We start from the raw sequence: 16,230 nt of genomic DNA, 5'->3' as shown, positions 1-16,230 counted from the left end.
AATAAATGAAAAGCTGCTTTGCTCACCCACTGACCTCTGTGTTCCACCAGGGGCCTTGAAAAAGCTCTCTCTACCTTGCAACAGTTCACAACCAAAAAAAAGTTCTGTCTAACAGATTTGGACAGGTTTCTTCACACATCCATTGTGTGCAGTCACGGGACTGGAAGATATCTCGGATCTTGGAGTTATTCTGAATCTGGTCCACTCCTTTTATAAATGAAGAAACAGAGGGCCAGAGAGAGGACTGCCTTGTTTAATCACAAGGTTTTCTAGAGTCTCCTGGGTTGCAAATGGTTCTTTATCCCTGTGAACTTTCTGAAATCACTATAATGTGTCTTTTCTTATTTTAGCTCTAGCGCTCTAATCTTGGAGGAAGGATGGCTTTTGCATTCAATTTCACGTATTTTTCTTTATGGAAAATGAACCACATCTAGCAATTCCACTCCTTGCCATCCCACCCTATCACTGCCAACATTTAGAAGCTGTAAAGGAATCTGAAAACTTTTAGTCTATTTTGCCTTTAGGCAGATTGACTCCAAAACAATCCTAATCAGATGAACACACTTTTCAATCTTAAAAATATCCACTGATGAAAACATGGCATTTTCCTTCTGGAAACTGCCGCTATTTGTGCTTTTGTTTACTGAGAGAGTGTCACTGACCACCACCCTCCTCCCCAACAATGGCCACAGAGCGTGAACTCCAAGTCTCTTTCCAGAGGTCAGTTGGATCCAGTCTGTATGAAGAAACTGACTTCCCTTGTGAATTTCAAGATAAACAGGGCTGCAAGCTCTGACTGTGGTTTTTTGCATAGCGCAGCTATGATTTTAGTCCTCCCCTCAGGATGCTAGACGAAATTATCTCTCCGGTCCATTTGTTTCCCATTTAGCTGAGGGGACCGGCCATCACAAGAGACCATTCAGACCAACTCTCAAACAGAAAGTCATTTCTTTTCCCTAACGAAAAAGATCTCCCCAGGCAAAGCCTGCAAGACCACCCTTAGAAACACATTTTTCCATCTCATCCCAATTTTTCTAAGTCCTTCGTGAAGGAATTAAAAAGGTTTTTTTTTCCACCCCAAGTTGAAAGAAAGCCCTTCTGCAGGTTCTGCCACTTACTTTGATGTAGGGGTGCTTTGCACACGTTGTGCCCCACACATGGGAGCAACGCTCCTCTTTTCTATGTTCGTAGAATTCAGGATCTTGTAAGATAGCCACCCTCCGTCCTTCGTGTGTCAAGACAATCTCACTGCAGCCTTCCAGCCGTGTCTTATCCTCTGCAGAGACGGGCAGTACTATAGGGATGCTCATGTTGATCACTCCATCTGTGGAAAGAGCGTGATGTGTGAACGTGGGGTACGAGGCATGTGCTCCTTTAAAGGGGACTCCTGTGTGTGCCATGTCCTGCAAAAGGCATCAAGACCTACTCTAACATAGCTGTGCTGCTGCACTAGTTTTTCTAGAATCTGTGATCAATCCTTTGAGAAGAGGCTTCTCAAAGCAAGAGATGGAGCATTTGAGAAAAGTGAGCCGTTTCAAATTGTGGAGATGGCTTCAGTAAGTGACTTGGAGGCCCAGGAGGGATTGTCTCCCTTCTGAGTTCCCTTTGGAAAGTTCCGTCCTGACTTCCACACACTAGGGAGCTTAGTCTTTAAAAATCCAATTAGACCAAATAAAGGCAATGCCCGGCATCTCTGCGAATTCTGCACCTGCAGATTAAACCATCTTGCAGATAGCAAGCCTTATACAGGATTCACCTTTGGTTGAATCGTGGATGAGGAATCCACAGATCCAGAGGCTGGACCATGGGGCTGGAGCATGCACTGGATCCTGGAACCAACCCCCTGAAGATGGGAAGGGAGGACTGTGATTCCTTAATGAAGCCAGAGAACGTAAGAGAGATTACACAGCTGTTTCCCCGCTTTTGTAATGGTGCCCCAACACTCCTGCAAGTATGTCAGACTTTCTGTTGTACTTACAGTGAGAAAATGGGGGCACAGAATTAAGGGTGTAATGCTAAAGAGTATTTGGGCAATTTGGGGGGTGTTGCCAAGTTCAAGACTCAGAAGGGAATGAAAGAAAGGTGAGTAAAGAAAACATCAACTTGTTACCAGTTTAAGCTTGACTGCTGCTCAGACCAGTCTATGAGAAACGAGTTGTTGGGGCAAGGAATGGCAACTTTATTTGGGAAGTCAGCAGACAAGGAAGTTGAGAGAACTCGCGTCTGAGAGAACCATCTTTCCTGAATCCAGGCTTTTTTTATACCCAAAGGGGAGGGGATAAAGTCAAACATTTCCTAATTCCAGTCAGACTCATGAGGGGATGTGTTAATATCTTCCCCACTGCAGCCATCCTCAGGTGGGCCTAGTCAGGATGTTTCCCATGAGCTAAACAAAGGTATTTTAGCTTAAAGGTATTTTAGCTAAACAAAGGTATCTCATGTGAGCCAGGGTTCCCAGAGATGGGGCTTTATGTATAATGTAAGCTTATGGGCAACATCCCCTTATTGATAAACTTGTAAAAAAAAAAGCAATAGATATATATATGGAATTTAGAAAGATGGTAATGATAACCCTATATGCGAGACAGAAAAAGAGACACAGATGTATAGAACAGTCTTTTGGACTCTGTGGGAGAAGGCGAGGGTGGGATGATCTGAGAGAATAGCATTGAAACATGTATATTATCATATGTGACACAGATCGCCAATCCAGGTTCGATGCATGAGACAGGGTGCTCAGGGCTGGTGCACTGGGATGACCCAGAGGGATGGGATGGGGAAGGAGGTGGGAAGGGAGTTCAGGATGGGGAACACATGTACATCCATGGCTGATTCATGTCAGCATATGGCAAAAACCACTACAATATTGTAAAGTAATTAGCTTCCAACTAAAATAAATAAATTTTTTAAAAAAGCAATAGAATACAAAAGTTAAAGAAACAGATCAAATATGGAGATATGGAGTGAGAGGTGTTCTTTCCCATTACAAACTCAGGAATTCAAAACAGGAGGCAAATACTATTACTTATGGATTGGAGGCAATGTACCATAGATTAATGAAGCCTTGTAAATCCTGTCAAAATCCAACTTTAGACTATCTCTGATAGAGGTCTGAGGTCTGAATTCTATCCCCTCGGGGCATAATACTCTCCTGTTAGCTATGAAACAAAAGTTTCCAGGTATATCACTTTGCACATTTAAAATACTGCCTAAAAGTTACTAGGACATAAGGAATGTCACCAGATATAGATGGTAACCTCCGGCAATAAACAAATTATGTCCATCATAAAATCCTGCAATCTGCTCTGGGTGCCTTCTAAACAAGGAAGATAGCCGCACAGTAATGATTTTTGTTGCTCAAACAACTCCTCTGTTTCAAAGTTCAGAGACAATAAAAGTAGTCCGAGCAAGCCCTCTACAGAGAGCACTAAACTCAAAGCCAAGTAATCGCTATTTATTACCGGTGTCACTCACCTTCTCTGTGCTCAGTTTCTCCACTTGGAAAACAGTATCATAAATAATATGTACATCCCTGGGTTACTGGGAAGAGCCATACTGTAAAGCACTCTATTAATTTATGAGGAAAGATCATTAAGCCCACCGCATAGTATAGTTGATAAAAAGAGGAGGCCTGCAAAGAAACACACCTTCGAGGATGCTGATGATCTCATTAGAAATCATGCTTTCTGTGGATTGTGGATTACTGACCACACTGCTTATGAAGAGTAGCTTGATTAAAATAAAGTAAAACAAGATGTAAAGCAAAAGGTCGGCCGTGCGCTGGAGGAAGCCCAGCTTTGCCTGCAATGTGCTTGCAGCGCCGCCTTCCACCAGTGATTCTGGGTTTCATTCCAAAGAACGCTCCACCCTTCTGTTGCCGTTGCCTCTTCTGGTCCACTAGATTCCAGCCCAGAGTAGCCTCTGATCCACCTTCATCTTGGCCTTGACTGAAAATCCCAACTAAGGACACAGCTCTCCCTGATAGGTTGTCAAGACAGCTAATCTGTGGGATGTTGTGGAAGGGAGTTCTACCAAGGAAAAATGCCAACTGATCTCATGCACCTGTAGGTATAACTCCACACAGGCAAAAAATTTGCTGTTGTTTCCCTATTTTAATCAACTTCTCCATTGATAACACATAAAATTATCCTACTATTTAACTCTGTGCTGAAATATCCTCTATAGCTTTAGACATTGACTTGGGCTTTCAGTCCTTTTCCATTATGTGCTTCAACTCTGGTGGGAACCACCCTGATTATTTTACTGTGAAAAAGAATATCATGGTTTTTTAGCTATAGTTAGTCCAGCACTTACTTCATGTTTAACTGAATAATTTTGCTTTTGCTGTAAATAATTGTCAAGCTTCTTGTTTTAACCTTGCAGATATGCTTATCATTTGTTTGGCACTGTTCCTAGGCAAAAACTAAAATACTTTTTATTGACTAATCTTTTTTCAAGGAAAAATAACAATGATGAAAATAATACTCAAGATAAATGATATCTTCAGAATTTTACCTTTTTCTTCTGGTACAGTATAGACATTTACACTCACAATGGGCATGTATTTATTACCAGTTTTATAACTATCAATCATCATAGCTTAAAATTAAATTCATGCATAATCACTTATCACAAACAAATGAAATACAATCACCCACAATCCAACCAGGTGCATCCATTTTAAATTGCCTCTAAAACTGACTTATCTTTCATCAATTAAAAATGTTTTATAAATGCAATGGGAAAAAAAATTCCAGATTTGTGAAACTAAATGAGGACAAACACTCAGTAGAAGTAATTAGCAGAAAGAATAATAAATTTTTAAAATCTCAAGAACAAATATGCAATAAAAATTTAGAAACAACTTTACTTTTGTCAGCTGAATACATTATAAACAACAGCTGCATCTGATCCAGAAATTTCCTGTTACTTGGACCCCTATCAACAGAAGGCAGTATTATTCTTTCATAACTGGTTGGATCATGAACTGTTAGCAATTCCAACTGTTTCATTTAGATTTTTTTTTAAGTCATATCCTTACCATTTCTAGTTAATATAACACATCTAATTATAATAATTTAACTACTTGGGAAGTTAAAGTACATACCAGGAAGGAACATGCCTAGAGAAATACAAACACAGTTAAGAAAAATATTGTTTTCAACTTTCCAGCAAAATAATAGTAAAGCAACAATGTCAAAGAATAAATTCCTATTACGAAACTTTATACATACTACATACAAATTACTGAGATTTTTGCTATAGCCATTTCTAAAAATAGAGAATATAAGACAGCAAAAAGCTGGAGAAAACAGAATTTGTATTGAATACTGTCCAATACAATCCAAAAGTATTGTTTAAATGATTATGTTTTTAAATAATTATATGTCAAAAGCCCCTCCAACTTCAGCAAGTAGTTGCCTCTTATAAATCAGTGATGTTATAACTACTGTCACCCTTTGGGAAGTGTGGAGGCAAGCTGCTCTAGAATATCCTAGAATTCCAGATGTTTGGAGGACATGAAAGTAGAAAAAGTGCAGATATAGAAACAGGATAACTTGCATTTGAATCCAGACTTTAAGTGAGTTATTTAACCTTCCCAATACTATTCCCTCATATGGACAAAACACCTTCACAGTGGCATTAATCCAGATTAAACGTGATGTTCAATGTCAAGCACCAGGATTAGAACACCTTATGTGCTGAATAAATGCTGGCAATATGTAGGAAAGCTCTCAAGCTCTGCCTTAGAAAGTCAGAGGCACAGAAGACTTGCCATTAAATGAGCAGGTCACACAAGGCTGCCAAGTCTTAAACCTACTTGGACACCACCAGTCAAGAATATAAGCTTAAGGTTCCATTTGTAAATTTAGATGTGACATTTATCATTGGAGAATCTGTGACAACCTTGAAACTATATATCCAGTGAGAAATAAAGTGATAATAAGTGTTTTCACTGACGTGAAAACAGATCCTTGAGTAATACAAGGAGTAACTCATATAATCATCAAAAACACTAAACAGTGATTTTTTATTTTGCTTTTGGACTGAGTATACTGGACTAATTTTTTTTAATACTGAACTAATTTTTTTTTAACTATGGGAGAAATTGTGAACATTTGAGGAAATTAAAACCAAAAAATAGTTTTGGGAGACAGCGTCAGAATAGAAACCTTACTTGCAGACTGTTAAATGATCAAGATGTGCAATTGTTTAATGGTGGATGAAAATGGCCACATCTGTGACTATAAAAGTTATTTCAAATTTTCAATGGCGGTGACTCAAGCTTCCATAAGCTGCTTAAAATGAAATGATATTCGTGTCATAGTATCTCGCCCAACCTTCTGATATAGAGACACGTCATTTTTGAAATCTAACCCTGTCTACTCAGTCCAGCAGCTTCCTTGGTGGCTCAGGTGGTCAAGTGTCTGCCTGCTATGTGGGAGACCCGGGTTCGATCCCTGGGTTGGGAAGATGCCCTGGAGAAGGAAGGAGCCTGGTAGGCTACAGTCCATGGGGTGGCAAAGAGTCGGACACGACTGAGTGACTTCACTTTTCACTCAGTTCAAAATCCATCGAGCCAAGCTCTTCCATGAGACTAACACGGTACGGTGGAGGACAGAGTGTTTCACCTGCCTTATGCTATTAGTAAATGCTCCCAGGGCTGCTGATGGGTAGGAGAAAGGCTGAGTCCACCCCTTCTACAGGAGCAGTTGCATTTTCATCTGCTCTATACATGGCCTCAGATTTCACTGAAACAGCTATGACTTAAAAAAACAAAAAAGCTTGACAACCACTAATGTGGTTGGAAAACCCCTCCATAGAGTTCAGAAGATGAACTGCACAGCCTGACCCAGCAAGCTCATATCTGTCTTCGTTATCTATCTCCAGCAGCTAGAACAAAACCTGACATCCAAGGACACTCAATGAATATTTGTTAGCCAGCTGATGAACATCTTATCTGTGCTACTTCCAAATGGATGTGACTAGAGATAAGCCTCTTAGTCTGTTCAAGAATTTCATGTCCTTTTAATTGTGCATGGGGGTGGTGGGGAGGTGTTAATATATGAATATATTTTATGGAATACAATATATGGAATATGTTGGACGAGGTATCCTTTTAAATGCTCAACATCCCAATGAGAAGGTTAAGTCTTTTAAGTCCCAATGAGGTAGGTACTTTTATTAACATCCCCATTTTACAGATGAGAAAACTGAGGCCCAGAGTGTTTAAGTAATGTGCTCCAACTTCATAGCTAATCACTGGCAAATGAACCCAGAGTCGGGCTCCATGGCTCACTCTTATCCACTATGATATTCTGCCTCTACTTAGGCAGAGGTGGACTACGTATTATATCCCTGGTAACTATTTTTATTAATTATGTAGGAATTAAGGAGACTTCTGGAGAGTATGGGGAGGTTTGAAGCCTAACTGCAGCTGGAGTTGCTTTATGTCCCATTCCCTGGGCACAAGCCTAGAACACAAACATCTTTCTCAAGAAGGAACACCTGATTTTTCTTCCTAAAAAGGTTTGAAGCCCTGCTCAGTATTATACATTCACAGTGCATCTATCACCATCCCTTTCCCATGTATCAATAATAACCCAAGATCTTGAAATAGATAAGTGCTAATTGATAAGGTCAAGACAGTTCTAGGAAGGAAATGATCATAGAAGGAGCCGGAAGCGTTCTGAATAACACATCCTTCCAACCTTGACAAGAGCAGTTCTCTAAAAGCCATTCAGCTTCTGCCCAGAAAGCTGCCTTAAAATCCCCTACTAGAATTTAGTGGATGAAGTCATCCTAATATATTTCATGTATGGACATGAATAGCCACACTCTATGCACCCAGGAAGGCAGCTGCTGCAGTAGTGTTTGCTGGAGGATGGGAGGCATCCCACAAGCCAGCAGTGATGCGGAGTTCACCCTGGCTCCCCCAGGATGGTCCCGGCAGCTGGTAATGGTGCTTCTCACTGTCCACTGCCTTCTGATATCAGGGCCAGCAAAGGGCAAGTGGAGATGAAGCAGACTTAACCTTCTCTTGACTGTGTGGAAGTTAAACCTTCATTTTTTGGTTTCTTAGCTTTTGGTAATCAATAATCCTTTGAGGACAAAAACAAAAAAAAAATCCTAAAAATGGAAGCTTATACATAATTGGACACATCATAAATACATATTTTCAAAATATGTTTTACAAACCAACGATTAGCATTCCTTGTTCCTGAGAAATATTTTTCTAAGAAATGTTTCTGAGAAATATTTTTCTAAGGATAAAGAGTAAGAAACAAACAAAAACCCATACCGTCTAGCAGGGTGCCAAAGTGTATAACCTGCAAGTACTCCATTTCTCTCATAAAACCTTTGAGGGGAGTGGCCCAGCCTTCACTCAAAACTTGGACCCACTGAAGATCCAGCTGCAAAACACAAAAAAAGCAGGTGAACGTTTCCAGGAGCGCTGTGTTCCAGCCATCCGGCCCCAGGGCAGTCCATTCTTACTCAGTTAAGAAGAGAATGAAGGCAGAACACTTTATGTGTTAAGCATTCCCAGATGTGATGCTGGCCTATGATCTAGGGGCTGGAGGTGTGAGTCTAGAACCTTCTATTGGGAGGGTGGCAAAAGGATTCCAAATTGGGATGACTTCTTGGAGCACTTTGGGCTATATCTATTCTTACAATTTGTGACTGTGTTGAAGATTCACCGTACATTCTTTATTTCATAATAATTATGGTTTGGCTACACTGTTTTCACCAATATGCTAGCTATTTGATTGAACTAAGATAAATGTCCAAACTTCTTAGCACGATACTAGCTCCGGCCCTAGGGGCTCCTGTAGGAATGTTCACCTGCCACCTCTCCCCACCCAGGAGCCTAGCCTAGTGCCAGGCTATGTGTAGTCTGAACACACACATGGTTTCAAGCCCATCCCCCTCTTTACCTGAAAACCCTATTCATCATTTAAAATCCATCTCAAAAATTAAAAAAAATAAAACCCAGCTTGTGGAGCATTGCTTTGAAATCTTCCCTGTCATCCCTAGGATCAAAAAAATTAATCATCAGATTCTCTGTAGTTCCTCTGTCCCTTGCAGACCATTCTGTTATTGGAACTCAAATTTCACAATTATAATTATGTGTTTCTCATCTGCCTGAAGCATTGGAGAACTCAAAATTTATTGTGTAGAGTCAGGGAGCTCTGTTTATAAACTTGTCATGACTTACTATAGCCTGGGGTATTCATGAGCTGAAGCACATTCCCAGTGTACTCTGCCTCATAAAAATGTCCAGGGTTTTAATGGATACCAAGAGGTTACCACTGAAGACTTCATCACCTTGTATGAACCAACTAACCCTAATCTACAGAGCATGCATGCTAAGTTGCTTCAGTCACATCCAACTCTTTGCAACCCTATGGACTGTAGCCCACCAGGCTCCTCTGTCCATGGGATTCTCCAAGCAAGAATACTGAGGTGGGTTGCCATTTCCTCTTCCAGGGGATCTTCCCAACCCAAGGATCAAACCTACATCCCTTCTGTCTCCTGCACTGGCAGGAGGGTTCTTTACGGTGGGTTCCTTACCACTAGCACCAGGAAGCCCTAAAGAGGCCAAGGTATTTGCAGGGCTGTTTGCTGGGGTTGCATCTTAACATCGTCCAGGTGGTAAATCCACGTAACTAAAACTCCCTCTACTTAGACTGGACTCTCCCTGATAAAGGCAAAGTGGGATGTGCAGTGCAGAAAAAGATCAAGGCATTCATATCATTTTAGATTAGGGTTGCTTTTTGTTTTAGTAAAACTTCTCAGTGGTCCAAGAAACACTTATATTCTGGACAAACTATTTTCTTGGCAATTGTCAACAAATAATTACTGCCCAGTGCTTCCCATGTGGCGCTAGTGGTAAAGAACTCACCTGCTAATTCAGGAGACACAAGAGACGCTGGTTCAATCCCTGGGTCAGAAAGATCCCCAGGAGTAAAAAATGGCAACCCACTCCAGTATTCTTGCCTGGAGAATCCCATGGACAGAGGAGCCTGGCAGGCTACAGTCCAGAGGGTCACAAAGAGTTGGACACAACTGAAGCGACTTAGCACAGAATGCCTGTATGTTGGCATAACTGAAAGTATAACACCAACTATATACAACTGTCCTCTGCAAGTGTAGAAGTTATCTTCCGGAACATAAAATTGATCAGCTGCTTTGTAGCAACTCTTGGTGAGAGATATTCTTGGAAAAGCAGTCAAAAAAGAAAAAAAAAGAAAAGAAAAAGCTGGCGAAAGCAGGCATTTTTCTTTATAGGAATTAGATTTTCCTTATTCATATCTACTTTATTGTTGAGAGTAACTGTAAATGGATTATAATAACTGATATTAAGCCAAATTTTCTGTCAGCCAGTTTGCATCCTCTTACCTTGGTAATTGATAATGAAGGGAGTGCTTCGGCCTCAGCTCGGACTTGGTCGAGTTTGTTTTCCGGCACAAAGAGTTCGTGGATGCCTTTGATTACAGTGTGGGGTACAATGTTCTGAAAGGAAGCAGACTTGGTAACCATTTGGAATGAAAACTACATAAAGGACACTTCAGTAAATAGATGATCTCTCATGACTTTGTAAAATTATTATTATTTTTTAAAAAGTTCAGTCTACCCACCTGCTTCTGTAGAAGCTCTACCACCTGCTGCATACAGTCACTCACGGAGGACAAATTGGTTTTAAGCACAAGCTCGGGAGTTTCAGGCTTTTCATAATCAGAATCAATACCCGTAAACCCTGCAAAGCAGAAGGCTGAAAGTAACATCTGCACCAACAGAACAATGTTTTGACTCAATAAGACATAGCACAGGTTGGAATAAGTGTTTTCAAACATTGTACTCAGGTTAAAACAGAAAAGGTCAAACAGCCTTCCTTGACCTCCAGCCATAGGTAAGAACACTTACACCTGTGTTTTCAATAAAACCTGAGTCCAAGCCCTCTGCAGTTAATTAGAATGGAAAAGGAAGACAAGAGGGAGGAAAACTCTGAAAGATTCCTCCACACACAGTCACATACATATATTTGTTTTAGTTGTCCAAAATTGATTGCTTGTGGCTGGGGTGACAGTTCTTAAGAAATACAAGCCCACATTTTCCAAGCCCATGGAGACATTGAAGATATTACGGTTTGATAAAAAGTTGTGTGCGCTATATGTAGTTTTGAAAAACAGTCTTTGAAACCTCAGACAGATTTCTGGGGACAGACATACAAATTGGTGGCATAAGTAAGTGGCAAAAGGGCTACTGAGCTGGCCGTCTTACCTTTGATCTCCCCAGCTCGGGCCCGTTTGTAGAGGCCTTTTACGTCTCTCCTTTCACAGATGTTTAGAGGCGCATCTACAAATATCTCAAAGAAGGGCAGTCCTGCTGATTCATGGATTTTGCGGGCATTCTCCCGATCCTGGGAAAAAGTTACGTATAAGAATGTGAGAGGAGGGACTTCCCTGGTGTTCCAAAGGCTAAGAATTCGCATTCCAATGCAGGGACACAGGTGTGACCCTTGGCTAGGGAACTAAGATCCCATACGCTGCAACTACTAAGCTCCACAACTAGGGAGCCCACACACCACAACTAGAGAGGTCCACACACCACAACTAGAGAGGTCCACAACTAGAGAGCCTACACACCACAACTAGAGAGGTCCACAACTAGAGAGGTCCACACACCACAACTAGAGAGCCTACACACCACAACTAGAGAGGTCCACAGGCTACAACAAAGACACCGTGTGCGACAACCAAGACCTGAAGTAGCCAGATAAATGAGTATTGAAAACAGAAAGTAAGAAGAGGTTTCACAATGAAACTCATCACAAACACTGTACTCTGGTCTTCCACGGCCGTAAGATAACACTAGGGTTTGAGCTCTGCAGAGGTGGCAGGAAATTAGCACTTTAGAGAAGTTTCACTCTATTAAACAACTCTCCCAAGGACTTTAAAAAGAAAAAACAAACAAACAAACCACAGGAAAGAATCCCAACTAAAAGACAGCGCTGGCATTTCATTCGAAGGATATGTTCAAAGTCATTGTGTCTCATTTGTAGCTCACAGCAATTCTGTGCTTTAAAACAAGAGGAGTTGACACTCTACCTTGTTGATTTCAACATTAAACACAGAAAACCTGATGCCTTGTCAATGAACTGCTGTTTTCTTTAGTCAGGCAAACTCTCTGGCTTTTTGGAGAAATAAAACTTACTGAGCTTTAGGAGTTTTCTTGTTTAAAGTTTTCTTCCTTTCAAGTCTGGCCAAGTGTACTTACTGTTGTGAAAGTGGAAGAGTTTATGTCAACTGGTGCCCTGGCATCTGGAAATGAAGGGACTCTCTTTATATAACCAATATTAAAGAGAGGAAATGAGGGAGCAAGTGAGCAGTGAGGGAAGGTGGGGGACACAAAGCATGACATTCTCTGTTGTTCCCCTCCACCAGCTCCTCCTCCTGGCAATTGGAGAGCTCTGGTGCTGTGTGTGGGAACCGTGCATGTTGCCAAGTCATTTTACCTTTGCAAAAGGAGAAATGAAGCTGGCAATGCAGACCAGACCAGCGTCGGCAAACAGCTTGGCCACCTCTGCAATCCGGCGGATATTTTCTTCTCTGTCCCAAGGAGAGAATCCGAGGTTTTTGTTGAGGCCATGACGGATGTTGTCCCCATCGAGGGAGTAGCAAGGGATGGAGTGGGAGACGAGATACTCTTCCAGAGCAAAACTGATCGTTGTTTTCCCAGCACCAGAGAGACCTGTTGAGAACAGTCAAGACAAGACTGGAGATGTCTCTGTTGAAGATGATAAACAGTGATTGATTCTAAGTTTTACCTAATTCAAGAGTAATTAAAACCCTCATGACAATCATTTGATTGACCTCAAATCCAAACCATTCAAATATAGAAAAAGTGAAATTTACTGAAAGTTAAGTACTAGCATTTCTTTCACATCTTGAAATGACTATTTGTCCTTTATTAGGATTATAGCCTTTCAAAGCAGAAGAGGTTTGTCAATAGGGAGACCTTGGCAGGCTCCACACAGTCCCCAGGGGTTCTGCTTTTGAGACAGGCTGGGACCTGGGACCCTTTACTAGAGTGCTTGCACCTGAACAAAGGGCTCCTGGAGCAACAGATACAAAGAAACTAAAAGGGACTCAAAATAACTACACCCTGGCCTGCTGCTGCGGCTGCTGCTAAGTTGCTTCAGTCGTGTCCAACTCTGTGCGACCCCATAGACGGCAGCCCACCAGGCTCCCCCGTCCCTGGGATTCTCCAGGCAAGAACACTGGAGTGGGCTGCCATTTCCTTCTCCAATGCATGAAAGTGAAAAGTGAAAGTGAAGTTGCTCAGTTGTGTCCGACTCTTCGCGACTCCATGGACTACAGCCTACCAGGCTACTCCATCCATGGGATTTTGCAGGCAAGAGTACTGGAGTGGGGTGCCATTGCCTTCTCTGACACCCTGGCCTAGTTGGAGCAAATTATAAACAAAAAGATACAAAAAGCCCACAAACCAAGTGTCATTTCTGAGGTGCCTGGGAGCAAAAGCAGGGTACTGTGGCATGATCCCCACACACAGCACCCCTAAGAGGGTCAGCTGATCACCTAAGCCATATCCCCAGCCCATCCTGCCCCTCCTCTCCTGTCCCCTCCCCTGGAGGAGAATATGGTAACTCACTCCAGCTTATCACCTGGAGAATCCCATGGACAGAGGAACCTGGTGGGCTACCATCCATAGGGTTGCAAAGAGTGCAACACGACTGAAGTGACTTAGCATGCAATCTGATAAATTCCTCTTAAAATACGTCCAGTTGTAGGACAGGAGAAATGAGATTCCTGAATCTCTGGTACATTCTTTTGTATCAGAAAATGAGAGAAATAGTAGAAATTTCCAAACACAGTTACTGTATTAATATGCTGCTGCTAAGTTGCTTCAGTCGCATCCAACTCTGTGCAGCCCCAGAGAAGGCAGCCCACCAGGCTCCCCCATCCCTGGGATTCTCCAGGCAAGAACACTGGAGTGGGTTGCCATTTCCTTCTCCAATGCATGAAAGTGAAAAGTGAAAGAGAATTTGCTCAGTCATGTCCGACTCTTAGCGACCCCATGGACTGCAGCCCACCAGGCTCCTCCATCCATGGGATCTGCCAGGCAAGAGTATTGGAGTGGGTTGCCATTGCTTTCTCTGAATATTAATATAGATCATTGGAATATTTATTTTAAAACATTTTAGTAACACCAGTTGTATTTACTGAGAGTGTTACTAGGGACCAGGACCTCTGCTAAGCACATACATGTTTTTATTTCATTCACTTCTACCTATATCTCTATGCTCCTGCTGCTGCTAAGTCGCTTCAGTCATGTCTGACTCTGTGCGACCCCATAGATGGCAGCCCACCAGGCTCCAGAATCCCTGGGATTCTCCAGGCAAGAACACTGGAGTGGGTTGCCATTTCCTTCTCCAATGCATGAAAGTGAAAAGTGAAAGAGAATTTGCTCAGTCATGTCCGACTCTTAGCGACCCCATGGACTGCAGCCCACCAGGCTCCTCCATCCATGGGATCTGCCAGGCAAGAGTATTGGAGTGGGTTGCCATTGCTTTCTCTGAATATTAATATAGATCATTGGAATATTTATTTTAAAACATTTTAGTAACACCAGTTGTATTTACTGAGAGTGTTACTAGGGACCAGGACCTCTGCTAAGCACATACATGTTTTTATTTCATTCACTTCTACCTATATCTCTATGCTCCTGCTGGTGCTAAGTCGCTTCAGTCATGTCTGACTCTGTGCGACCCCATAGATGGCAGCCCACCAGGCTCCAGAATCCCTGGGATTCTCCAGGCAAGAACACTGGAGTGGGTTGCCATTTCCTTCTCCAATGCATGAAAGTGAAAAGTGAAAAAGAAGTTGCTCAGTCATATCCGACTCTTCGCGACCCCATGGACTACAGCCTACCAGGCTCCTCCGTCCATGGGATCTGCCAGGCAAGAGTATTGGAGTGGGTTGCCATTGCTTTCTCTGAGTATTAATATAGATCATTGGAATATTTATTTTAATATGTTGAAGTAACACCAGTTATATTTACTAAGAATGTTACTAGGGACCAGGACCTCTGCTAAGCACATACATGTTTTATTTCATTCACTTCTACCTATATCTCTATGCTGCTGCTGCTGCTGCTAAGTCGCTTCAGTCATGTCTGACTCTGTGTGACCCCATAGACAGCAGCCCACCAGGCTCCCCCATCCCTGGGATTCTCCAGGCAAGAACACTGGAGTGGGCTGCCATTTCCTTCTCCAATGCATGAAAGTGAAAAGTGAAAAAGAAGTTGCTCAGTCATATCCGACTCTTCACGACCCCATGGACTGCAGCCTACCAGGCTCCCTGTCCATGGGATTTTCCAGGCAAGAGTACTGGAGTGGGGTGCCATTGCCTTCTCCGATATCTCTATGAGGAGGTACTATCTTCATTCTCATTTTACAAATAAGAGGCTTAGCGAGCTTGATCCAAAATCACACAACTAATGTAGGTGAAGCTGAGGCCCAACTTCAATTCCCTAGATTTGAAGAATCTGGTTTCTCCTGATTTGCCTGGTCAGTATCCAACATCTGTAATTTGAGAATAAAAAATAAAAGAGGACAAGACTTTTTGAAAGTTAAGAAAAGATGGGGGAAGTATACTTTTGAGATTTTGTTTTTCTATTCCACTAGTTCTTTTTTTTCTTTTCAAGGGTGTTTCAAACTAGGAAAAATAGACTCTGTGTATATGGTTTTTTAAAAAAATATTTATTATTTATTTGGCTGTGCCAGGCCTTAGTTGTGGAACGTGCGATCTTCAACCTTCCTTTCGTTGTGGCATGAGAACTCACCTGCGGCATGTGGGGTCTAGTTCCCTGACTAGGAGTGGAACCCAGGCCCCTTGCGTTGGCAGCACCAAGTCTTAGCCACTGTGTATATGTTTTGATTCAGAATTTAAATGAACATGTGAAGGCAAACACATTGCAAGAGGGAAATGTCTGGAGTGTAGCCATTTTATCCACTGCTGCACAATATGTCTCTTAGAGGGAACCTGGGGACACATATCAGGCATTGAGACCAGTGAACCTGCCTTCTGGAACAAAGCAGGCTCCATACCCACTGTGTAGCCTCACCCTGGAAAGTGGGAAAAGTTGCTGTTCTAGGGATGGATAAATCCAGGAAACCAAGGACAAGTGCTGCAGGCACTAGGAAAT

The 16,230-nt window shown here is 42.1% G+C and overlaps 1 protein-coding gene across 3 annotated transcripts in view; it reads right to left on the bottom strand.

The window, feature by feature from the left end:
- PAPSS2 (3'-phosphoadenosine 5'-phosphosulfate synthase 2) overlaps positions 1-16,230 on the bottom strand; it is a 106,305-nt gene that overhangs the window by 18,317 nt on the left and 71,758 nt on the right. Inside the window, exons 3-10 of one of the 3 annotated variants that reach the window (XM_069567925.1) lie at positions 12,518-12,753; positions 11,284-11,422; positions 10,641-10,759; positions 10,402-10,515; positions 8,303-8,414; positions 5,108-5,122; positions 1,757-1,843; positions 1,119-1,324 (exon numbers count right to left, since the gene is read on the bottom strand). In XM_069567925.1, coding sequence (XP_069424026.1) covers positions 1,119-1,324; positions 1,757-1,843; positions 5,108-5,122; positions 8,303-8,414; positions 10,402-10,515; positions 10,641-10,759; positions 11,284-11,422; positions 12,518-12,753 — 1,028 coding nt within the window. The remainder of the gene's footprint in view (positions 1-1,118; positions 1,325-1,756; positions 1,844-5,107; positions 5,123-8,302; positions 8,415-10,401; positions 10,516-10,640; positions 10,760-11,283; positions 11,423-12,517; positions 12,754-16,230) is intronic. The other 2 variants (XM_069567926.1, XM_069567927.1) reach the window with 2 other exon arrangements.

This window comes from Ovis canadensis, chromosome 22 (assembly GCF_042477335.2).
Source record: "Ovis canadensis isolate MfBH-ARS-UI-01 breed Bighorn chromosome 22, ARS-UI_OviCan_v2, whole genome shotgun sequence".
Classification (NCBI taxonomy): Eukaryota; Metazoa; Chordata; class Mammalia; order Artiodactyla; family Bovidae; genus Ovis; species Ovis canadensis.
Note: the sequence above shows the minus strand (reverse complement) of the source record. Positions and strands in the feature narration are given on the sequence as shown.